General features: G+C 34.9%; 1 protein-coding gene across 9 annotated transcripts in view; it reads right to left on the bottom strand.

Annotated features, from left to right (window-relative positions):
- Positions 1–2035: 2035 nt before the first annotated feature.
- The window catches only part of IKZF2 (IKAROS family zinc finger 2), a 176465-nt gene continuing 151481 nt past the window's right edge, over positions 2036–27019 (bottom strand). For 7 of the 9 annotated variants that reach the window (XM_017855680.1, XM_017855655.1, XM_017855639.1 and 4 more), the window contains 3 exons: positions 24385–24522; positions 16221–16364; positions 7663–10389 (listed from right to left, as the gene is read on the bottom strand). In XM_017855680.1, coding sequence (XP_017711169.1) covers positions 9665–10389; positions 16221–16364; positions 24385–24522 — 1007 coding nt within the window. In that variant the 3' untranslated portion in view covers positions 7663–9664. Of the gene's footprint in view, positions 10390–16220; positions 16365–24384; positions 24523–27019 lie in introns of all 9 variants that reach the window. The other 2 variants (XM_017855659.1, XM_017855699.1) reach the window with 1 other exon arrangement.

Consider the following 27019-nt stretch of genomic DNA (forward strand, 5'->3'; position numbering starts at 1 on the left):
CCATTCCCTCTTAGCTAAATTCTCCTACTTCCTGATCAAAGGGTTTCCACTAAGTATTCCCAGTGGAATACTGATCCCAGCTCCATCTGGTGAGGTGAAATGACAACACAGTGACTCCTCCCTCTTTCATCACAGACTTACCAAAGGCCCAATGAAATCCAACACAAATACTCTTAGGTTACTTCCCTTTTACCTTTGGTTCTGCCTCTTGCTTCTTCACAGACATTCCATTTGGTTTGATGATCAGGTTCATGCAGCTCTTCTAAGGATTTCTAGAACAAACAACTCAACACCAATATGGGCAGTATCCGTTTGTACTGCTTTGAGGGATTTGTCCTTTGCCTGACAAATTTCAAGTTAGAAGCACTCGGTCTGATTGAAGACAGTTTAGGATTATAAAGCAGCAATAAGAGCAAGAAGAAAAAGGCTAACACATTAATATTTCTCAGACTGAACACATCTTTATTTTCCCAGGTTTTACCCATTTTTATATGGGATATTGGAAGTCCATATAACTTTGTCTTCTTTGTTGATTTCTCCCATTTGCCAGTTAGGCTATTTTATTGAAATCTCTCCCTTGGGTATAGTGCCAAATAGGAGAAAAGTAGGAAAATTCAAATTCACCAATTGTTACCTTCATTGGAACTTCTAGTGAGAAGTTAAATAAACACACTGGGACATTTCAGTAAGGGTATTAACAAAAAAGGGGATTTTCCTGGACGTTTAACGGGTCCATTTGAAACCCCCTAATAGCAGGAGGGAGGGTTGCTAAAATGCTAGATGAAATCCTTTCACCATGTGGTTCACACCCCAAGAACAGTCTTCTGGCTTGGGCATGCTGATAAAAAGTCTTACAATCATATCAAGATTTAAATTATTTATAATTTCTCTGACCATATTGCAATTGAAAAGTCAAGAGCATATGGCACATTTTTTAAGAAATCCTTTTCATTTGGCTCCTGTTGATATAATACACCAGGGGAATTTTATATTCCTTGCTGATCTTGAAGGAATCCTTTATAAACTTAATACTGGAGGATGATTTGGTAAGTTTTTCTTCTTTTTGCTTTGCCATTTCACTTCTTTACATCTTCCCCTGCCCAAATTAGCTTAGTATTTTGAATTATGATACAGTCAAGGCAGGAAATTTTATTTGAATTTGTGGTATTTTAATTCTGTGTGACACGTGGAAGTGAAATTATTGGGGAATGTGATAAGTATCCATGAAAGTCTATAAATGTGTATCAATGAGGAAAAACTCTAACAGCTATCTCAACTGTGATGGTGGAGTTCAAATTGGCCTGAAGGATAGTGGATAGCTAACACTCAATAAAATGAATCTGCAGTCATATATGCCCTTTTGCATTTCTGGTTATGAAGATGTTTATAACAGAACAAACTTCTCATGGCAAAAGATAAATTACATTTGTAAAATCTAAGAAACAAAGAGATATGTGTGACTCACGTAGTTAATGTACTTCAGGAAACAGAACTGGCAAACAGTTTTTGCTAGTGTGACTGAATAATTGCTATGAATTCTTAATTTTATCTTTGTCTGACTTCTAAGAAATGCTGGTTTCTATAGCAGTAGTGTTATTCTAGTAGTGTTATTGACCATATCAGAGCACTCAGACCTCTTGTGTAATTTCAGTGCACTATTATGTGCTTTGGAGTAAGTCACAATTTTCTTTCCTCAGGTCTATTTTCTTCTGTACAAAGGGGATAGGCTCTGATGTACACTCCTCTATTTGTTTTATAAGTGAAATAAGACACGTATGAAAGCTGTCTAAAGAGCAGAGATGTCATTCTTAACAAATCATGTAATACTTTGTTCTCTGCTCTGGTGGACTACATAGCAGTGATGGAGATGACTAATGATTGAGATGTAGATTGTGGATATCACATGTATCCAAACCTCTGGAACCGGAAGTGTGACAAATACACAATGGGAATGGTAATTTAAGCCTGGTATAGTCAACAGTTTAGTCTTCTGTATTTGGAAGACATGTTTGCATACAGAATTTTCACCAGAAAGTTTTTATAGCAAACTTTTTATGTCAGAAGTTTATTTTATTGGTAAAATATTAAATAATATACAGAATTAAAAACTGCACTTACACTTCTGAGAAGAAATAAATCTTGGACAAATTATATGCTTGTTCCTGAGATTCCCTAAATTTATTCCAGTAGCTGTGCACTCAGACAGTACAAACCTTTATAATATAATCCTTTTCACAAAGTATTACAAAGTTTCTGCAGCTTCTTTAGTTGTACACACATACAGACACACACTCACACATGCATACACAACACTCATACACAGTAACCACATACATGCACAGAACATGTATGTGTGTGCATTAAAAACAAAGAAAATACAAGTCCCACATTTTAGTCTGCAGTGATAAAACTGTTTAGCGGAGGTCTCCAAATCAGTATGTAGTAGAGTGACTTGTCACACAGCTGCAAAGACTGTTTCAGTATTTCCATAGTAAACCTCATTTTCTGAGGTATGGTATTTGAGCCTTAAAAAAACTACATTACACTTAGCAAACCTGACGTACAAGGTCTGGAAATTTTAACTTTACATATATATTATATATATATATATTATTCTTTTTAAACAATAGTTTTTATTTCCGCAAATTTTAGTTTGAAAAAAAATGAGGTGTTACTGGTTGGACCTATTTTTTTTTTTTTTTTGTTTCTAAAACAAAAATATCCTAAACTGTCAAGCAATTAGTCTTTAAAAATAGGTCTAAATACCTTTGTATTTGTTAAAGAAAAAATATCTAAAACGCCAAGACACATACTGTACAAATGCAGAATGCAGTAACTGCCTTTAAAAGAAATGCCAAAGAAATGTTTATCTTTTAAAAAAACGATGGGTATTTATATTACAGCAGTTTTACTAACAGGGACCACAGGTATAAAAAAGAAAATTAGCACACTACATATAAATACGTATAAGGAAAATACTTTTACCTTAAATTTGTATGAAAACAGGATGGCTCCAAATATTTTTTTTTTTAAAATTTTTCTCCAATAGGTGATATGTAAGTGTTAAAATTCAGCTAAGGCTTTTGCTTTGTTTAAAAGTTTATTTCTAAAAGGAGAGGAAGTGAAATAAAATATTAAGTTTAGGTTCTTAATTTAGAGCATTGGGCGAGGGTCTAAGGAAGGTTCAATCTGTAAAAAGTTCAACTTTGGACCATTTTCAAGCAAAAGATTACTAATTTCCATGGAAATTTAGCCTAAATAAAAGATACCATGAGATCAGACTAGTGGTTTCCACATTCTGTAATCTTTTGATTGTGGAGTGTTTTCTTTTGTTTGTTGTGTCCCTTAACATACTATGACTTTTATGAGTTTCTTTTGCCATTAGCTAAAGGAAGAATAGATCAGAAAAGAAAAAAAAAAAAATCACCATAGTTTTAAAACTTCAAGGGGAGTATTGCACTTGTACAGAAAGAAAAGAATAGGATCTTTTAACTAATAGCAGAAGCAATCATTCTGGGATTGCAAATAACACATGGTCTAAAAGGTCCAAGTATTAACAGCAAATATGGGGCCTGGAGACCCCCTCCAAACCTGGAATATTATTATAGTAATGTTAAAGCATTTTTCTCCCAATTAGGAGAAAGTTAAGACTCTTTGCTTTACATTTTAACACCTTTCTAAACACTTGCAAATAACTGTCTAGTCTTTCATGATATACATTTTTTGAAGGAAACCCAAATCAGAATGTAAAATCCAACAATAAAGGAAAGCAAACACACTATAATAGGATTACATAATCTCTGAAGTAATGTTTTAGGTACCCAATATTTGAAAGTGAAAGTAACATGAGGGTTATATAGCTTACTATTTTAATCCAACCACTTTTCTTTTAATAGAAAACTACACTTGAGTATAAAATACGTCAGCAGATTATACAACCAACAAAATCACGAACAAAAAAATTAAGATTAAATTACCAATGAACTAGAAATAAGAGTTGACCTTATCTTCAAACTTTCAGGAGAACAGAGAGGTAAAGACATCCATAGACAATGACAGAAGGGAGATGGACAAAGAAAGAGGCTGGGGGAGATGTAACAAAATTTAAGAGACAACAGAGAGACCTTTGTTACACAGAAAGGGAAGGGAGTTATGTGTAAAATCAGAATGCTTCACTGTCAAAAATTTTTAAATCACAGTTTCAGAATTTGAGCTACGTTAAAAAGCAAGAATAAAACAATAACAACAAAACCCAGATCCCTTCCCTTGTTACAGTGTACTCATTTTTTAAAAAAATCCATTTCCAGTAAATTAAAGTAAGTAAAATCTTGGTAAGTGCATAGTAGGGGATTCAGTGACCTCCACCTGCTCAAGAAGCTTTTCTTACTGTGTGTCATTTGAGGTAATTTGAAGGCCCAATTCACTGCAAACTTGCTTATTTGTACCTATACGAAGTTATGCTGTACTTTATGTGGCTTAGCAGAGGGCCTCTAGATTTTATATTGTATTCACAATAAAAAGGACATCTTAGAAAACTAGTCATTCTTGTACCACTCTCTGTATGGGATAAAGGTTAATACACAACACATTTATACAGAAAATATACAAATGCAGTATTATGGGAGGAAAGCCCCATAAACAGAATTATGAACTTATTCCTAAGAGTGCATGTGAAAAATATCCTCAAACTTACAGTACAGCAAGATAAAACTAAAAAGCTAGAAATAGAATACTACATAAAACTTTATGGAAATTCCAAAGTTTAAGGTTTCTGCAATAAATGTAAAAATATTCAAGGTGTCATTATTTGGCCTAGTAATACACTATGATAAAAAGAAACACTAGCATATCACAGCTTCTTGGTCATATGCCATTTGTTTTGTATAACCAGCAGCTCATTTTTTTTAAAAGCTGTCATATCCTAACACGCCCTTTGCAAGTAATACACAACCATGGTATGAAACCATTTGAAATTATGCTTTGGAGAATAGCAATGTGATATGACTGTTCAGTTTTGCTTTGTTCAAGGAGAATTAATTACCTGCTTTTTCACATTATTCCATCAATTTTCAATCTCTATTTTCTAACAGATTAGAAAATACAGATTCCAAGACTAGAACAATACTAGTCTGGAGATGAAAATCCAAATCAACACTGTATTCTATTGACCAAAAAATTATCTAATAAATTCTTGTTTGATACAGGACTTATTCTTCCTTAAAACAAAATAAAAAAACAAATTATAATTCAAATTCCACAGGTAAGTGCACTCTATTTTTACTGAATATTTGATCTTTCAGAAATACTTGAAACTAAAAGGTATTAAGTCTAGTTTCAAATTTCCTGTTCCTTTTAACAGCCTGAGCTGGAAAATTTTATTGAAATTGCTCTAAAGATTGCCCTAAACACAGGATGAATTTCAGTGCTCAATTTTAGTGATTTTTAAAAGGGCAATTTAAAGTTTGTAGAGCTTGTGACAGTTAACCACATCTCCAATGCATTTTTAAAGGCACCAAATATAAAGGAAAATATAGTACTTCATCTTAAATTCAGGCAGTTACTGTATATTTTAATTATTTTGCAGAAACTGGAGAATTAAAATATTTCCAAGATAACTTTCATATATACAAACTTCAATTTCACCCCCTCCCACATTTTTTTTTTTCTTTTGGATTTGGGGAATTTTCTGGTTTAGAATAGTCTTCATTCAGATAGTATTTATTAAAATAATATATAAAATATAATTGATGATCAACACAAATGTAATTTATCCATTTTTGGACGTGAACAATCCAAAGTTCAAAAACAAATCACGTAGCTAGTACCTCTGACAGTTTAAGTTCTGCCTGAAACTAGGGGCACACAGTTTTTTGTTTGTATTTTACAGACCCTTCTGCTCTTTTCTACCCTAAGAAATCATTTTGGAGATAGGATGAAATAAAATTTGGAAGATAGTGAGAACATAATTTTCATCTAAATGCCTTAATTTGATGTAAATTTTGTTAAACATTTATAAAATACCAAAGACTGCAGGGTTTTGTGAGTTGTACAACCGAGATAAAAACTATAAAAAACAAAATACCAGGCTCACTAAACTATTCTTGTCTTTCTCTATTTGCTAATAGGTAACTGTTGATAATATTTATTTTCTGTATTTTCTTCCTACTCCAAAATACTTTACATTAAATATCTCTGAATTTACATCAAGTCAGTTTAATCATTGCTTGTTTCACTTTGTTCTGTAAGTAGATCATAAGGACCCAAAGTTTTATTTAAGAGTTGCCACTGGTCCTAAAGACACACTAGTAATTTCTTTAGTGATTCCTATTACAACCTGATAAAGTAAACCCACCTAATTTCTTAGTATTAACTGTCATTTAAATTCTCTGTATGTTTTTGCAATAAGTCTGATCACTCCAACTGCTTTTTTTTTCCCATGAATTCTCTTTAAAAGAATGTGTGTGTAATACACACACACACATATAACCTATGATTCATACATATGTATGTAGGGGAGATACTTTCTACTATGTAGCCAAATCTAAGTCATAGTTTCTTATTTTCCCAATTTTGTCCCTTTAGGAAATCTCAATGGAATATTTCAATGACTTGAAATGTCTTCCAATCTGCCTACTGGTCCCTTTCCCTGTCTTAAAAAGGTCCAATTAGAATGGCTTTTTAAGCATGATTCATCACTATTAGAGAGAGGCTAAGATAAAATTCTGGGCAAAATTAGGGCAAAGCAATGTGATAAAATTCTGAACTTTTGCCAAACTGGGAAATACAGCAGATAACCCATTTTCATGCTCCTCAAATACGTTCTGTAATGTGAAATCTCACCTAAATAAATTGGGCATACAACTGTTACATAAAACTTGATTTATTTGGTGTCTGACTCTTATATTTATTTTTAGATGCTACAACCTTGCGTATTTCCTTTTGTAAAGGCATGCAAATATAACCATCCAGAGTTTCTCCAAAAACACTATGTTCACAAAAATTCTTTCTGACCCACAAATTTGAATTGACCTTGTCCTCATTTATGCCTGCCACACCCTGAGCCATATCCACCTCTTTCTGTTCCTCACGAAGCTAGGAAAATACATGTACATGCTTGTAGCAAATGCACTCTCAGCTACTAACTACCTTCAATAAAACAGATTCCCAAAAAGATGAAATCAGAAAAGCAAAGTGCCTAGCACTGTCTTCATAAGGAAACTACACAACTGTTTAGGGTCCACCTAAATTCAGTTCCCTCCCGGGGCAGGTAGATACATGATTGTTCATATACTGAAAAAAAAATAAGCAGGAAGAAAACTCATAGACAATGCCAGCAGAAATTTGCATGCAGTCAAAATTATAAACATATTGACTGACATCCAAATGTTTCCTTAAATTGCAGTAAAAGACAAAATTATGAACCTTAAAATTATTTACCTCATCCAAAAGGAAAAAAAAAAAGCCATTCCAATTATTATTCAGGAATGGTTGGCGGTGGGAGGGTGAGAGAGTCTCAAAAACATGCTTTAACTTTGAATAGGTTGTATGTTCACAATGTACCAAGGCATGCAGAAAAAAATGTAATGGTTGACATTCTATATATCTCTGTTTTGGTGCATTTCCTTAGATTTAAAGGGGCAGTTTGGACATTTTCCCAAAAATAATTACGATACGGACTGGTAGAAGAGGGCTGAGTTCTAACAATTTTTGCCTAGTTCTAGCTTTGTTAGTGCTTAGAAGTGCTTAGCTGGTGCTTACCATTTAAATAGCAAATGATAAGCTGGAAAATGAGTTAAGAGCAGTATTGGGGCCAAACTTGCTTATGTCCACAATTCTCTTGACTTGGTAATTCTCATACCACACTGTATGAAGACACATAATTTCAGCATCCTATTTAATGATCTTTTAGAGCAGTTATCAGTTACTGCTTAACAGAATTTCAGTATTCACAAATGGTTATCAGATAATCCAGTCACAGTCAGGCCTGTCTTCCCTAAACAGAAGCAGCAAGTTCTGCCTTCCAAGTATGTCCCCCTAAAATGACTTGAATCAATATCACTCGGTTCCTCCCCTCTAATGTGGTTGGACTGCAAAGAAAAAACAGAGCACCCACATAAACGAAATTAAAATCTGCACATTAAATATGGCAACCTATGCCATGTAAGGGGAATTCCATACTAAGGGATTGAGATTCATTTCTAACAAGGGCTTACAGAGTTAAATGTTTTGGAAACAGAAAAATGTGCAGGACCTTCCTTTGGGGGTTCTGTCACATTCTAGACTCCGAGAAGGGTAAAAGTAAACTTTCTTATTTTTTTGTATCTTTTATCTGTTGTCCAATGTACAGGTTACAAAGAAGTCCCATTCCCTTTTCTTTGCAGCACGAGTAGTAAATACTACTGAAGAAATACTAAAATAAATAGCCCTAGTTCTATAACCTTGCAGGGTTCAAGTTACCAGATTTACGTCAAATTAGCAATTGCTCTGAGGAGATTTTGAAAGAAATAGCCAACAGCAAGACTTTTAAGACCTTCTACTCGAAGAGTAAAAGATGAATGAACTATGGACAGAACACTGGGAGGTCACATCTTGAAAAAAACTAGTGAAAAGAGAAATACCAGAAAATGGATTTCTAAGTGGGTTTTCTCCCCCTACTGTTAGCATAATTATATTTTTCTGCTGACTGGTTAACACTGATCAAATGCTGATAAAGTGACAATCATAAGCATACTTTTAGAAACAAATACACATACTATGCTGCCATCACATTACAACTTTAAAAGAAAACCTCTCAAACAAATTTATGAAAGTAGAAGTCCCTCCCAGAAATTACTGACTGCCTTTTATCCACTCTTAGACCATATGTTATTCTGAAAACTACATAAAAATACTATTCATTAAAGGTGTTAAAAGTAAGGCTGCCAGGGTGTCTATAAAATGCCAGTCATCAAAACTATGGAAAAACAGTGCTTACGTTTAGAAAAATAAGATCACAGGACCTCAGATGTATTGTAGGTGGCCCTTAACTACCTGTAGTTGAAAAGTTTTGCTATATGATACAGTGTAAAACATATTGAATTATAAATTCCATAGGGGAAGTAAACATAGAACCCACAACAACAACTCAGCTCATCCTAGGAGTTATCACTGAAAATAACAATGTGTTTTGTGTTCCATGATGTCTGAAGAACAAAAAATTGGTTTACAGTTTGAAACACATTCTTCTTTCAAGAATAAAGTTACTTATATCATTTTAAACCACCAAAGTCCTACCCAGAAAACTCTAAACTTTCCTGTCTTCCATCATAATCCTGAATATCAGTGGCAAATCAGAATCTCTTAGGTGACAAATCTTTATGAATCAAGTGATTTTTTCAAAGCATGATCTGCCTTAGTAGAAATGGACTGCTTTTAAATTCCCACAAAATAAACAAGCCAGTGATAAAGAAACAATATTTCCATCCCTTCTCTCTTCTGTTTCTTCCTTATCGTAATTAGGCAGAGCAAATGACACTGCGTCCATAAAATAAGAATTATCGACAGTAATAATATTAAAAAAAAATAAAAGGTATGTCAACATCTGAGGGAAGGTGGGATTGTAAGTGCAGTATTTCTTCATGTGCAGTTCTTTACTTCATAGGGGTCCCCTTTGGAATGAAAAGGCCTAGTGGAATGTGTGCTCCCCTCGAACAATGTGTGATGAAAACTCATAACGGTCCTGGCTTCTGTAGCCACAGATGTTGCATTCCAGTGGGTCCCGGTAGCCATGGCAACCCATGTGAATGGTGTACATGACATGGTCTAGGAAAAGGACTCGGCAGTGCTCACACTTGAAGGCCCTAATCTGTTCTCCTTCTCCATTGAAGACCTTGTAGATGTCCTTCAGAGAGCCCTTAGGAGCCTTGGTAGTATCCAAAGCTTTGACATCCTCCTTCATGTAAGCTGGGCTTTGTTTCCTCTTGGGATTTAAGGCAGGGTTTCCTTGGTAGGACTGGTGGTCATCATGGCTGCTTTCTGAGTCAGTAGAATCCAGGCAGCTATTGCTGGGAGAGGCCTCTCTTTCCTGGGGTCGACTCTTTGGTCTGATGAGAGAGATGGGGCCATCCATGTTGTTTTCATGACTATCAGCAGTTTCCCTGCTAATGGGTCTTTCTATCCTATTTGGATGATAGACCTGAGAATAAGCTGAGCTTATAACTGGGGCCACTTCAGCGATTGTGCTTGGCGGGTGCTGCATCAGAGGGTGAAGGGCCTCAGCTCCAAGGTAGGTGATTGCATTGTTGATGGCTTGGTCCATCATATGAGACTGCATCAGCTCAGCCTCCTTCTCATATGTTAAGTTCATATCAAAGTGAATATCTGGGTAGCTGAATCGCATGAGCTTTTCCCCTGGAAGGGAATGGGAGGTGAAAGAAGTAAAAAAAAAAAAAAAAAAAAATTAGTATCAGATTAAAATATGAAAGGGTACGAAGTGGACTGATTGCCTCCATTTTTCATAATTTGGTATATATTATTCTATAAGTCAAGTATTTGAGCAATTCTGCTGATGCTCACACATCTATTTATTTATTTATTTATTTATTTATTTTTTAATTTATTTTTATTTTTTGAGATAGAGTCTCACTCTGTTGCCCAGGCCAAAGTGCAGTGCTGTGATCTCTGCTCACTGCAACCTCCGCCTCCCCAGTTCAAGGGATTCTCATGCCTCAGCCACCCGAGTAGCTGGAATTACAGGCATGCACCCCCATACCTGGCTAATGTTTGTATTTTTAGTAGAGATAGGGTTTTGCCATGTTAGCCAGGCTTGTCTAGAACTCCTGGCCTCAAGTGATCTGCCCACCTTGGCCTCCCAAAGTGTTACGATTACAAGCATGAGCCACTGGATCCGGCCACAAATATTCTTGACATGAAAAAAATATAAAAGCAATACAAATTTCATAAGCCCTTTGCATTTGTTCTGATGCCGTCATGAGAATGCATTTAGTCTGAAAGAGATGACTGAGTCTATTATACTTTCATTTTCTTTTAAAATTCTCGCTTGAACAGAGTTCAAGGAGAATAGGAGGAAGAATAAATACCCAGTAAAAATAAGTCAGAGACTATGATTGATTTTGCATATTTTGAACATTAGCAACGAAGCTATAAAGATCATAAAAGTGAGAGTGATCTGGTTATAACAGATGGCACCTCACTGTTGTGTAGGGTTAAGTTGTTTGATTCAGCCACTATTTTAGAAAATATATATATAACCCATATATGTCATTCTGGAGATTTTTTAAAAGTCATTATTAAAATACTTTTAAAAGTTGTACCACCTAATAAAATGAATGAAATTTAGGGTTATTTAAAATAAAATTAGGAGTTACTTCAAAAGTATTTGCTTGTAAACTTGGAAAATCTTGTTTTATTGTTTTGCTTCTTGAAATTGATATTCATTTTTATATCATCCTTTCTTATTTAGACATGTGTATGTGATGGTGCTGGTATGTACACCCACTGCTATCTTCCCATACCTTTTCTTGATTGAAGTATGTTTGTAGTTTTTCCTTAAATATACACCTTAACAAATATAATTTTATTCCAATATTTTACATCAACATAATGTCTGACTGATAACTATAAAAGAGTTTTGGTGCTTGCAACAGGAAAAGCAATTTTGATTTTTAGCCATATATTGCTGGTTTTGAACAGAATATTTCGTCTTTTAAAAATTCTGTCCATAAGACAATGTGGTCTCTATTTACCAGTTACTTTTATAGGTAAATCTTACAGATAAATGCTTCTTAAAAACATATGTGGGTTTCCTATAAATGGTTAATATGTTGTTGTGGATGGATGCTTAACTTGTAAGCATTTTGATGGAAAATGTTGATCTACAGGTTTGCATTCTAGAAAAACACATTAAAGTAGATAGTATTATTTCAGATTTGAAGAAATGGCCCCTAAGTGAGATCTGTGTAATGATTAGAGTAATAAAAATGGAAAGATAAAATGAGGAGAAATTATTTCATGGCATTCAATTTAAGATATATGCAATGTCAAACATTTCAAAATTAAGCTAGACAAACCTGATCTATATTCTCAAAGAGTTTACAGCTTGGAAGGAACAATAGCAATTTAAGGATCATTTATGACCTAGCGTGATATGTGTGATGGGGTCAAATAAGAGGAATATTTAGCACATACTAGAGGACTAAAGAAAGACTTCTTGAAGGAAATGGAATCAAGGACAAGAATGTGATTGTAAACATTAGCCAAGTGAAGAAACATGAGGTGGAGCAGCTGGTAGAAAGGATCAGAGGCAAGAGGGCATGGCTTATAAATGAGGAATTACTTATACTTCAATAAGGCTGAGAGTGGAAACAAGTGAGAAAGACAAGTTAGATAAGGCTAAATATGCTAAAAAATTGAATATTTCCCTAAAGGAATACAGATTGAAGGAGATAAACAGGGAAGTGCCCTTAAGGTATTAATTTAGCAAAGGAGTTTAGGAAATTGTTGCTGTAGGTTTCTGGCCCAGGTTTCTGGCCTAGGAAATTTAGTGGATGACAATGAGATAGAAAAGATGATGAATTCAGTTTGGGGAAGACTATGAGTAATAGTCATGTCCAGTAAGATTTAGTCTCAAATTCAGAAGAGAGACCTGGGCTGGAGATGTAGAAATGAGTCATTGGTTGACAGAAAGCAACCTCTGAAGCCAAGGAAATAACTGATATCACCCAGGTAGAGTGTGAAGGGGATGGATCAAAAATAGAACCTGGAATAACACAAAGATTTTTCTGCCTACTCATAGATCAGGGAAAGTGGGGTTTGCACTGGGCCCCCTGTTTAGGGAGCCCTGGGCCCTTCTCAGGAAACGAAGAGCTTGTAGGGCCAAGGGAATGTGCTGATCTGAAGCTCACTCAGACCCCAGAATTCCTTGACCAAATGGTTCTGAGCCTGCTTCTAGGGTCTACACATTCCTCTTCATAAGGTCCATAATACTTCATACCAACAGTGCTACTGGTAAGTACACACCTAGGCCTGATGGCCAAGGCACTGATCTTTATGTACAATGTAGAAAGAACCTGGATGTACAAACTGGGGTGTCCATACATGTGTGTGTGTGAGACCCCCTTTGGTAATGGAGAGAAATAGCAGTGGGTCTAAGAGAGCAGCCTCGCTGTAAGCCAGTGGGTGGTTCTTCTCGTTCTGCCAAGGTGTAGTGTAGAGCTACAAGAAATCTGAGAATTGCATATTTATTTGAACTTAGTCAAGTTGGAAGGGTAGAAAATAAATTTTACAGTTAGATTAATAATGTAAAAATATTTAGGCATATGAATGGGGGCCTCCATTTGGACTTTGCCCAACTTGCACAGCTGTTAAGGATAAGTCTATAAGGAATACTGAGCACAGTCAGAGAGAGAGAACAGTGTTATAAAAAACAAGAAAAGAGTGTGTTTCCAAAGGAATTGACTATTCAATAGTGGCAGACACTCTCTAGGAGCTGTGTAAGACACTGTCTTAAAAGAGTCTACTGGATTTGGCACTACAGAAGCTAGTTGTGACCTCAATGAGAATAATTTCAATGGAGTGTGGGAAATAAAAACAGGTTACATGGACTTGGAAATGAGTAGGAAAAAAATCATATACAGCAAGCATAGAGATTCTTTCAACAATTTCATCTTTGAAGTAAAGGAGTCTATAGGTGTACCTGGAAGGAGACGGGGCTTAAAGGAAGATTTTTTTAAATTATGAGAATTTATTGCATTAAATGCTGATAGGAAATGGCCAATAGAGGGGAGAGGTTAAAATGTAAGTGAGAAAGAGGAAAAATAATAGTGTGAAGTATCTGGGGGGACAGGATAGGAGAATTCCTGTGACAAGAGGAGGAATGAACTTTAATTAGAAAGAGGGATAGTTCTTTCATTGAAATAAGGAAAAAGGATAAAAGTATTTACATCGATGCATACAATCCTATAGAATTGAAAATATTATGTTGAAATCATTTCCAGTGATTTTATCCCCTGTGAATATAGATATAAGATCACCAAGGAGTGAGACAGCATGTTGCAGACAGTAGAGAAGGTTGGCACTGTCATGGTGGAGAGTAGGAGAGATGATTGTTCAGGGATGGGTTAAAGGAGTGCTGCTCCATAGGATGGATGGGCCAGCTGATATTTGGGATCAGTTATTCATTTATCTATATTGATGCCAACTCATCAGCCTGTGGAATTTTCTCCAAAAGTACCAGATGTGCAGGCTGATGCTCAGTCAGCTTTACAAGAGAGTGGAGTTTCACCAGGAGAAGGGGATGACAGATCAGCCAACAAGGCAAGAAAGGCAAGAATATTGGCAAGAGAGATGTAGATGTGATGAACCATGGAATCTAAGCTGAATAAGAAAAGAGAGCGAGAGACAAGTTGATACACAGGAAGTTCAGGGATCATTAGCCTGGAGAATTTGATAAGGTCAAAGAATAGTATTTAACTGAGGCACATGGAGAAGGCAATTTATAGTAAGTGTGGAATGATGAAATTTTTTGTTTCAAGAACAATAATAGAAGTAATAACTGTGGCTACTGTTTGTTATATATTACTAGGATAGAATCCAAATAAAGAAAATATACTCTCAAATTCTTAATAAGAAATATAATATAAATATTTTAGAATCATAATGTAATTTTCTAAAAATCTGTCCCCTTTTCTAAGGAATGCAGTGAAATAAAATTGAGAGTAACATCTCTAAGTCAGGAAATACGACAAAAATGTTACAAAGAGTAGACTATATAAATTCAGAAGACAGAAAGAATGATAATATATTTTATATTTTTCCAACTACACTAGAGTCTAGTTAGATTTAAACATTTAATGATATCCATCAAAAAAATCAGTATTAAAAATAAGTAAACTGGCTGTTTATTTCTTTTTTCTTCATAGTCACCCACAAGAACAGAAAGAAAAGTTACCTAAAGCCTGAGGCAGTCCTTTGTGTATAACTCAGGGGCTTCAACTGACATAGTATAAACTATGGCCCTTACAGTCACCCTTCGGCCATCGTTCAATGAGTTCTCAATAAATCCCTCCAGCTAGTCTTAGAGTACTATTTTGGTGATGTGTTAGTTCCTCAATTTCAGATTAAAAGGAAACCTTCTTTAAATGTTTATTGAAGTAATGGACTTGTGTTAGACTCTCTTTTCTGAAATAACCAAAGCAAAGATTTTTCTCTCAATCACCATTTAATCAGGATGTCCCACAATGCTGACACTAGAATGTGAGAATCTGTTTGAATATTTTTATCCTACATTAAGCCTGCAAGAATAGATATACTATATATACAATGAATAACAATTCTTTAACAATTCTTTTTATTGAATCTCTATTATTCATATTTCTTTTAAAAAGTCCATGCTTTTTGTATCCTCAGAGACACACTATGACTTACAGCATGCATTCAGAATGATGCCAACATTGGGCGTATCAAAGAATATCTAAGGGTTTGGAAATGAAAAGGGAAAGTCTAAATATATGATATTTAATCTTTTCAGTTCAAAATCATAGGCTGGATGAAAAAACAAAGATCAAAATATAAAATAAAGATCCAAATATGAAACATCTCGAATGTAGGTTGCTGCATTATTTTCCAATGCAGAATTTTGGGGAAAAAAAAAAAAAAGAAAAATTCTCTTCGTTCCAGATAAAATACTAAAATAATTAACCCATTTATGTCTGAGGTTGAATTTTTTTTTTAATTTCTGCAATCAGACCTTGGTGATGACCTTGAGCAGTCGGATATAAATAATTCCCACATGCTTAGCTTTCCAATAATGGAACACTACGCATAAATGTTGACAGGTTAAAAAAAAAAAAAACAGAGAAAAGCCTGGCACTAATGAAAATTTTAAAACAGATTACAAAACTGGCCAATAGGCTGGACCATTTCTCTTCTGTATGATTATTTTTAAAACAAATTAATATTTTCTATTTTACATGTGATTTCACTGTATCATCATATTTTGAGTGGTGACCACTATCAGTCTTTATTTCTCTTTGTGTGTTTGTGTGTGTTGGTGTAAGTGTGGTGCACATAGAGTGGCAGAGAGTAGAAAAGAATAATGGAGAAAAGAGATGGGTATTGATTTCATGAACTGAAACACATCATATATATTTCTAATATATGGGAATTTGCCTTTTCCTATTAAAATCGCCTTGCAAAGAAACAAAAGCATTTGTAATGCTTACCCACAAACTTTTGTGGAGTGGAGCTTTTACGTTTTCCCATATTCCCCGTGAGCTTCTCTATGACAGCAGGTCTCTCAAAAGGCACCAGAGAAATGTTGTTGTCCATAATAGGCTCTTGTTCCTTACAATCTTCCATAGGAGGTACTATACAAAACCATAGAAAAACGCAATCTGATAATTTCTTCAACATTTTGGATGATACAAAGCTGGATTTGCCATCTCAATATGTGTTATAAAAGCTAGTATGCTTGAATAGAAGCAAGTAGAAAGAATACCCTGTAGTGTGAAAGTATACTCTTTAAATTTGCACACACACATATACACCAGAGGATTTATTTTTATTTGAGTCTCTCTTAAATCCATGACATACACTGTTGCCACTATTGGTGGCAAACTTGTTCATGTGGTTTCTCATCTTATTCCCCTGAAAGTGTTTTTAGCATTGACTAAAATCAATACTACTTTTAAGACTGCACTATTTTCAAGGCTTTTAGAGTTTATTTTTTAAAAACAATTTAAAAACACGTCAACTTGTTTTAGAGAAAAGCTTAAACAGACATACAAAATAACAGCATGATATTTAACTGTTTTTCTTAACCCATGTATTTTCCTGCAGCATATTTTCTATTTGATGGGCTGTTAGCCGTATTGGCAGTAGCTTAAATACCTGTACCAAGCAGCCCTCATGAAGGAGAGCCAATTCTAAACAAGTCTATGCACAGTAAACTGTGGCAGCTTTATGATTGTAATTTATTTTTAAAAGAGTTCTTCAGCAGGAAGAAGAATCCATTTCCAAATTGGCACATTGGCTCACTAAACTACTGCCCTAATTCATTTGACATACACACTCCAATGCTGTTCCCTATTCATCCCATTTGTCTAAGTTGCTACAGGCTAATATGTTAGCCCTTAGACACTGATATTCATAGTGCAAAGAACTTACAACAGTTGTTTTTTGAGTAGAAATACCACCCAAGGATGTTTAATTAAAGATAGGGTAACAACTCAGACATGGCAAATCAGTTGATTAAAAACAGTGTTCTCAGGAAAGAACATAACTTATTACTTGTTGATTATTGTTGCTTTCTCCAGTTGCATTTGTGCCAGTACTGTTTGGAAACCTAAAGCTTTCATTTCTTAGAATAATTTTACTTGTTCAGTATGCACTGTAAAAATTATTTACTCTGATCTTGTCATTTGTATAAGATAGTCCCACTGTGTACAAAAAATGTCTTCTCACTTATAAGGGGATCCTCTTGGCAGACACAAAAATAAGTGAGAAAGCAAGAGATGAAAGTTAGGAAAACTGAGTGCACAATTCAGTTGACGTATTTAATAACCAATAGGTTGCTAATTTTGAAAAAATGAAACATAGTGTGAAAAAATGTTTTCATGACTTGGACATGTTTAAAGAAATCAACATTCCATCCAAGTTTTGATTAACCTATAGATGGGTCAGAAAAATTGAATTGTAATCTACATTTAATAAGAAGTCCTCTGGCTATGAAGAGCAAGGGATTGTGCAATCACTGGATATTAATTTGGAAAAAAATTTCCAAGGTGACACTGAGGAACAAGGAAACACATCATTGTCTACAATATATAATTAATGATGTTATCACATTGAAAAAGTATGTCCCAAGATATTATGTATAAAACATTATATTCTCTTTTAGTAACAACTAAAAAAGTTACACAAAAGCCAAAGAGTCAACAAAAAAGCAAAGAATTTCAAAAACATTCAAGGATGACCATACAATTCACATAAGGGGAGTCAGAAGGATGGCACAGTGGTGGTGGTGTGGTGGAGAACCAGGTAATGAGATACAAATTATGGTCAAAATCTTAACTTTTTGTTTGGATGGTAGATTTTCAAACACTTACTACATTATTAGAAGTAACTATAAAACTAAAAAGCAGTCCAAGTATGGACCAAAGATGAAAATATGTCAGAGACCAAGATCCAAAATGAAAGAATTTGGAAAGAAAAAAAAAAATGTTGCTGTAAATTTTGCTAAAAAACTAGCAAAACTGGTTAACGGGTTTGCCCCCGAAATTGAATATGCTAATTTGTTCTGAAATGAGTAGTCCAAAACCTGGCAGTTTTGTGCTAAGTTTCACCCTGAATTTTCATATTTGAACGCATTTAACACTCAAAATGAAACCCGGGTGTGGGAACTGTCCCACACCACATCCACCTCAATTCAGATGATTTGTCCCCAGTTCAATGAAGCTCATGTGAACTGAAAATGATGACTTTGACAGAGTTCTGATCTAATTTCTACTTTACAATAGCCCTTTTCATGTCAAAAATTGATCTTGTTTCTACCACATCGGCAATAATAATAACTGACGTATACTATATGCTATGTGCTGTTTTAAGGCTTTGCATTTAATAATTAATTTAATTCATCCAGAAACTCCATGAAATAGGTGTAATGCCATCTTCACTGTACAGATGAGAACACAAAGACCCAGAGATGTTAAGTAATTTCCTCAGGGTTTACATCTGGTTAGTACAGAATGTTATTACTACTAGGAGTCTGGCTCCAGAGCCTGGCTCAACCATTATGCTATACTATTCTTTGTAGAGGTATTTTGGGCATTGACTTTTTATAAACCAGTCAGACATATTTGTAAGGTCTACCATTGGGTAAAGATCTGATACATTTTTCCTTAATTATGTAACCAATCTGATTTTTTTTGCTTCATGGATCTGGGTGCAACTCATCAAAATATTTCTGTGTATATGTTGCTAGAAATATAAAACAAATTCCGTAGATATCTCAATAATGCATTAATCACACAGACATTAATCTGGGCTAAAAATATACCAATAAGGTAACTTCCCCCGTTTGAACAAACTTCATAACCAAACATCCTCTTTGACCTTATATTTGAGGTTATAACCAAGATAAAAACATAATTCCATTAGATCACTGTTTCATCACACTGATAACCATAAAGGCAGAACCATAAGTGTATTCCCAGTATCCTTTTGAAAAACCAAACAGTTCACCCAAATTCAAATTCCAGGAAGAGCGTCTGAGGTCACATGTCTAGCCCCGGGCAGGAGAGGGCAGAGTACCTGGACTGAGGGTCCCACCACAGCTACATGCAACAGGAAAGTTCTCTAAAGGTAAATGGGCACTCTTGTTATCAAGAGAAGGAGGAAGGGATGTCAGGCAGGCAAAAACAACAGATGTCTTCTATATTGTTGCAAATTTTCTCCATGTTACCCGATCTAAAAAAACACTTTACAGTTATCTTAGTTATTTTCTTGACAGGATTTGGCAGTGCTGACACTTGCTTTGGCTTCTGTGAAATCACTCTTTCCATGTCCCTACTCTGCTCTTACTCATCTTCATGAAATTTTTTTCCTGCTAGTGTGTTCTTGGCCTTCTTGATGTCTCACTCTGTACTTATCCGTACTGCCTTATTAAAAACTACTATGTTGGGCCACTACATAAATTATGATGGATCCTGCATCTTTGTTTACTACTCAGACCCCTCTCAAGAGTTTGAGATCTATATATTTAACTTCTTCCTAGACAGTTTTACTTGGCTATTTCATAGGGACATAAGAGAATATAGTAAAAGAAGTAAAATCTCCATTTACCTTTCTTTCTTCTATTTTCCTAATTACCATATCAGTGAATGACACTACTATTTACCCCATCAGCCATGCTGGTCACCTATGGAAAATCCTAGATTTCTTCCTTTCATCCAGACTTCTGCCTCTCCTCCTCCCTACCACATCTCTTTACAAACACACATGGAGGTACCCCAAGTGTTTTAGATGCTACATTGGTAGCTGTTCACACATGTTGTTCTTTCTTCAGGAAACACCCTTCTCCATTTATTAGTTCACATTTTTGCTTTTCAAAACTAAGCTCAAACATAAATTTCGTGGGAAATTCCTCTTGGATGTCCTGCTGATTTAGGTATGTCCTCTCTGTCTCCATAATGCTTATCACATAGTACTATAATTGTTGTTTTACTGGTCTATCTTCCAATAGCTGGCAAATAACCTCAGGGGTTGCATTCTGTTGTATTTGTGTCTCTAATACCTTTTATGATACAAGAGAGATATAATATTCAATGGATGTTCACTGAATGATGTCACCCAATGGAAATAAGTCAAAAAAGCTTACTCCAAAGTTTGGGGGTGCCCAATAATGCCTCTATACTTAGTGAAAAAGAATCTCCCTTTCCCCAACAATTCAAAGCATAAACCTAATAATATATATAGATTTTAAGCTGGCTATCCTTCTGCTTTGCACTTTCATTCTCATCTTTAGGTTGGGGTAAAACAGGTAATAACATAGTTTGATTTTAAAGTTTTTTCTTCAAGCTGAATAGACTTGAAAAAGCAACATAAAGATAATATTGAACAAGATAATCTGCCATAAAACCTAATTAAATAAGATAATTTGCCCTAAATTCCAATTAAATAAATAAGCTCATCAAACCCAATTAAATACTTTAATTATATAAATTATCTTTCATAAAACTCAATTGTTATCATTATTTCCAAAACTGTGAGTCATGATATTCCTCCTTTTTCCTCAAACTCAATCAACTTTTCTAAGAACATTTTATTCTACCTCCTAAATATGTCTTCAATATTTCACCTTGTTCTCTTCTCTTGCTGTTGCCTTTTCATCTTTTTCTTGGCATTCTCATTTCCAGTCTCTCCTCACAGCCTACCCCCTGCCCGAGGTAGGCATTTATCATGTATCCTCATTGGAGACATTTTTCTTGATTTGATTACCTCAATAACAAATTTGGTTACCCTAGTGGCCCCCCATCAGTTACACAATGAAATTCAAACACTAGATTAGCAGAGAAGACTCCGTCTTTGCATCATAACCTACTAATTCAGAAGCTTTATTTCCTACCACTCCTTAAACTGCAGTTACACTCAACATCAGGGAAGCTGTTAATTATCTTTTATATTTCCAAGCCTCTTCTTCTCCCTGAATATACATTCTCTGTATCCTGCCTGATTTATGCAATTTTTACTCATCTCTCATGTTTGGATTGAACACTCCTGCATGTAAGAAGCCTCTCTTGACTTTGTTCCAGAGTTAGGTTAATTCCACATCTATGTTCCCACAGAACTGTGTAAGCATCTTTATTAGAGCTTTTGCTCCATTGTATTTTATTTTCTTAAAGTATGTATTTCCTACCAGACTATAAAGTAAGTGTATTAAAAAACTGTGTCCATTTATTTTTATACCCCAGAATGTTCCATATAACTTGGCACATAGTAAGCTCTTGATAAATGTTTTCTGAGTAAAGTGAAAATGCCTCTTTTCTTTAAAAAATTCCATACTAGAAGAACAGCATAGGGAAAAACATGTTTTGGAAAAGACAGACTAGGAAATATAACTATGTCAGATATTTTTTAAAAACGAGTAATAGTTAAATCATTTCATGGAGCTAATGGCAACCAAAATGATGGCAACTCTCATATCTACCACAAAAAAGGAAAACAAATAAATAAGATACAGCAAGAGAAGGGGATAAATATAAGTTTCATCGTGGTTCTGTTTAAAAAGAGACATATGCCAAGCTATTTATATGAGACATATGTTAATGATGAACTCTAGCAGCATTTTACAGAACCATGTTTTTCTCTTACAGTATTTATCAACTCCTACCTCATATGGCCAGTTTCCCATTAAGCATGTTAATAAAAGGAAGAGAATATTAAGGATAATATCAAATTATTGTTACAACAAACCCAGAAAAAGTACGGTATGAAATGGCATGAATATAAAATTATGTGGTTAAAACGATATCCAATATTTAAGAATATTTGGTTCTATAAATGGTATCTATAAATGGCCACCCTCAACCCCTTCTCCTCTTTGGTTTTACCCTCTGCTCTACCTACCCAGTGCCCCTGCCTCTTTCCCACTTTCCTCCACTTGGTTCCAGCCTTCGCATCACCTGTAAAGGGCCTATGCCTGTGGAGGGCTAAGCAATCTGGGGAACAGGGGTTAGGACTGTTAAACTAAACTAGTTGTTTAGAAGACATGTCTTTGCTTCTCCCAAAATGCACTTGTTTAAATTTTTCGTTAGCATTTGATTCTCTAAAAGTTCAATCTGTCAACAGATAATTAAATGTTGATTATAATAATTTATTTACATTTTACCTCCCTATTACCATATGGTCTTTTAGGAGTATGTATGCAATACAGAATTCCATAAATAACTAGGAATGCAAAAATAATAAATAAAGTTGGAAATGCATAACCCCATCAAATGTCAGAACTGTAATGGGAGAACATCATATAGAAAAACTAGTAGCAACGCTGTAAGGTGTTTTGGGGAAGATTTGGTATTCCCCTAAGCTTCCATCAGCTTCCTGCCTCAACTTACCCTTAAATCCAGCAATTTAAATAGTAACAATGTGTTTGGTCAGCAAATGAAACCTCTAATGCTTAAGTTATTGCTGGTAAATAACAAATTTATAGGAAATAGCACATTTACTGTTACTGAGTTATTTAATGTTCTCAAATGTTAGCGGTAAAGTAAACCATTTGTTGGGCATTTATTACATATCCCATCACATTTAATCCTCAAACCCAGCCTGTGAGTGACACACCCAGACACCATGTAGCCAGAGCAGGTTTGGCAGACTCCGACACACACCATTTTGTAATCTCTATGTTCTAGATCCTATGCTATCGTCATCAGCCCAGGTAATGCAAGCTTGAAATATCAAATTTACCAAGACTTGATACACAGATAGGTTTGTAAAAAATGTTAATGATGATAATATAAAAATAAATGGACTTGATCACAACAATCAATAGAATTAGATTCTTTAGATTATAGAAACTAGAAGGAAACACTTCAGTTGTTCAGGATAACAAGAAAAATTTTAAATTAAAAAAATTCCCAATTCAACAACACATAATCACTAGCTGTCCAACAAACACAGTTCCACAGTGTATACTCTATAAAACAAACAGAAAACCCCAGAAATAATCCTTGACCTGGCTATGTCTAAGCCAATACATAGATATTTATATTTTAAAAGTGACTGTGCAATCCCCAACTATACCATCTAATACTGGGCAAACCTTTTTAAAATAAAAGATATACAAGTAGCCAGGTGCAGTGGTTTACACCTGTAATCCCAGCACTTTGGAAAGTCAAGGCGGGTAGCTCACCTGAGGTCAGGCGTTTGAGACCAGCCTGGCCAACATGGCGAAACCCCATCTCTACTAAAAATAGAAAAATTAACCAGGCCTGGTGGCGCATGCCTGTAATCCCAGCTACTCAGCAGGCTGAGACAGGGGAATCGCTTGAACTCGGGAGGCAGAGGTTACAATGAGCTGAGATCGCGCCACTGCCCTCCAGCCTGGGTGGCAAAGTGAGAGTCCATCTCAAAAAAAAAGAATAATAAAATAAAAAATAATTAAAAAAATAAATAAAATATATACATGTACTAATAAGTTGAGATTTTTGTCTTTGTATAAATAAAACTTATCACTATACAAATCTAATTAGTAAGACAAGACAGACACTACAAATCTTAAGAATTGAAATTCATTATTTTCCTGTATAAGGCTGATTATTAAAATTAACTTTTCAGGAACAGAGAATCCTTCCTACCTGCCACAGTGTAGTTAGAGATGAGGATGTTTTGCTTGGAGAATGTTTTTTATGGAGAGAGATGGTGTCTAATTTTGGTCTAGATTGTTTTGCACATTGTAGAAACCAAAATCAGCAATTTCTCAGAAAAATTAAAGGGCCGATTGGAGAAATTTCAAATTATATGACTGATCACTTAACTAACAGAGATGAAAATATTCAAATAATCAATGCATTCTTTTAGGCAACCTACAAACTAACGTGGAACCAGCTCTAACTATCTGGTTAGCTAAATGAAAAAGAAGAGTAAACAGCACCTGCCTTTGGTATATTAAAGGTTGGTTGCCATTATTATGCTAAGTCAAATGTTATCAGAAATAATTTGGGAATATTGCAAAATTTCAATATAGATTATTTGCAATGTACCCCAAAGCTCAACTCATTTAAGTTAAAGTGATCTAAAATAGTTTTAAACAGCATAAGATTTTATCTTCATATTGAACTACAAAAGCAGTAGGGGGAAATAAAAATGATGAATCCAATTTCTACCCACCATGGTGACTCATGACCTGCCCAGCAGCCTCCATGCTGACATTCTGGAGATAGTTGTGGCAGCGTTCCTTGTGCTCCTCCAGTGAACTGCGCTGCTTGTAGCTTCGTCCACAGTAGTTGCACTTGTGAGGTTTACCCACTGTGAAGAGAACTCAAGGTCAGTGTGCTGTCAGTCCCATCCACATTTAAAGCAAAATCAATAGCTAACTTTTGATAGTCTAGGGGGAAGCACTCATATAATTTTCAGACTTAAATCTTTTCCTCCTTTACATTCCCATTTTGGCAAGAAAAGAAAATACATTTCTACCAAGACTAAAAGACAACAAGAAGACAGGCGGATCGTACCTCTGGCAACAGGGGAAATACTGAATCAAATTCTTGCTCTGACTGTATTCTAGATCTTGAGGGCCTGATGATCAATCTTCAAATTATCTGACTCTTAATACATTGACTCTCAGCTTTGACTCATTAAAAGACAAATCAGGAGTATCCTAGATACATCATAAGTTTTTTTTTCTTTCTTTCTTTTCGGGTAAGGGCAGAGAATTTTACAGAAGAAAACTTAAAATGCAACAACTTGAAATGTCACCGTTTAATAAACAGATTATTCTTGGGTACCAAGAAGATTAAAAGAACTCAAGTGGTGAGAAAAGTACAGATGAAAGTAGTTTCCTTTCTTTTCACTTTGGTAACAACTATTCATACATGCAAAATTTTGTGGCAGATAAGTATATTCTCCCTCATCAGCTTTTATAATACCAAGAATTAACCTACTAGGTGCTTTGAGTCAGGATTATTATACAATATGTAGTTATGAAATGATAGTAATAGTTTCCAAAACATCTCACATTCAGGAAATGAATTATTCCCTAATAGCTAGGGAGCCATTATCTCAGTGTCATTATCTCAGTACATCTGTTAAAATACGAAGATGTTCAGTAAAAAAAAAGAACTTTAAAAAACAAAGTAAGAAGAAAAATATAATCTCTACAGAAAGAAGCACGTTTTAACGCATGACTCTTCATAAGGACATCACAGAGCACTTTTGACTCTTGGTTTTGAATGAATATAGAACAACATAAAACCCCAGGTGGTCTGTGCCAAAGCCCTCAGCAGTAAAGCACAGTGTGATCCCCGCCCATGTCTCTATTTGACTCCCATGGGAATTACTCAGTTTTTGCCCAGAGAATAACAGACAACTCTTTTTCACGACCAAAGATAGCATCACTAATTCGTCATCTTATAAACCCATGCTATGACATTGGTCACGAGAGGAAATGAAATACTGTAACAAGGCAAGGTATTCATGGCCGCCTAAAAGTTTCACAGTACTGACAAAAAAGAAAACTACACCAAATCTTTTTTTTGGGGGGGCAAAATTTTAATAGAATGGAATTGAGGTACACATAAATTAAGATCAGTTATTTCATAATCATAATTGTTTGCAAACTATCGTAAAAGCTATTTATGGAGTGATTATTCAGTTTTTAAAAAATGTTTGGCAAACTAGCTTCTATTTTTTGGAACTATGGATTTCTGGGAAGTAGCTGAGAATACTGTGCAGAACTTATATCACCATGTGACAGCATTAAAAATACAAGAAAATAAGTTTTGCTGAAATCATCTAGTGTAAATAATATAAATAAATTTACATGTAATTATGTTCCAAGATATGGGACTACATAAGAAAAAGTATCTGTTTGCGATTCGCATTACTCAATTTTGGGTTGTTCTGTAATATTTCTCTAGAAGTAGTAACAAATTTACACTGAACAAGCTTATTAACCGATTAATATTTATTAAGCACTTACACTGAAGCTAATAGCCCACTGTAAACTACTTCAGCCATTTTCTGGTCTTCCCTGGTATCAGTCCCATCACATTATGATGCCTCTGTTGTACCATGAGCATATTCTCCAATACTTTCTTCCCCTTATTTCTTTAAGCAATCATTGTATCTTCTCAATTTAATTAAAACATGGTTTTTCATTGCTCTGCCCTTGGCTTACAACCCTCTAAAAGTCCCAACTTACCTGATAAGAAAGAAGAGACATGAAGTTTTTACTGTTTTCTACTCATTTTTTACTACACTCATTACTATTGCATCTGCTTTATTTCAGCTTCTTCCATTTTGTCCTCTATTTTAAAGCATCACTCCTTCCTCTTCATCCCATCATTGAATCCAACAGGGATTTGAGTTGGGCTTTGTTATAAAAGTACAACTTTAATTTTCCCAACTCTTCATCTCCATTCTATTCCAGCAACCCAATTATTAGGTGACATGTTGGATTTGGACATTTCTTACAACTACTCTATTTCCAATAAATTTGTTCTGGAGACAATCTATCCTTTTAACTCTCTCATTCATTCAATACGTATTTAGTAACAGACTACTGTGCATCAGTCCTGACGAGGCTAAAATGTAAAGTGGAAAACAAATTCCCATGGTGCCTATCCATATGCAACTGACAGTCTGGTGAGGAAGACAGACATTTAATGAATACACAAGCAATATATTATAAATTGTGGGCGGTTACATGGAGCAAAAGAATGCTGTCGTAGTATAACATGGGGAAACTAGTTTGAAAAGGCTGAACAAGGTCTGTTTGAAGTAGGAACATTTCAGGTGATAACTG

The sequence above is a fragment of the Rhinopithecus bieti genome, unplaced genomic scaffold, assembly GCF_001698545.2.
Source record: "Rhinopithecus bieti isolate Rb0 unplaced genomic scaffold, ASM169854v2 scaffold_1070, whole genome shotgun sequence".
NCBI lineage: Eukaryota > Metazoa > Chordata > Mammalia > Primates > Cercopithecidae > Rhinopithecus > Rhinopithecus bieti.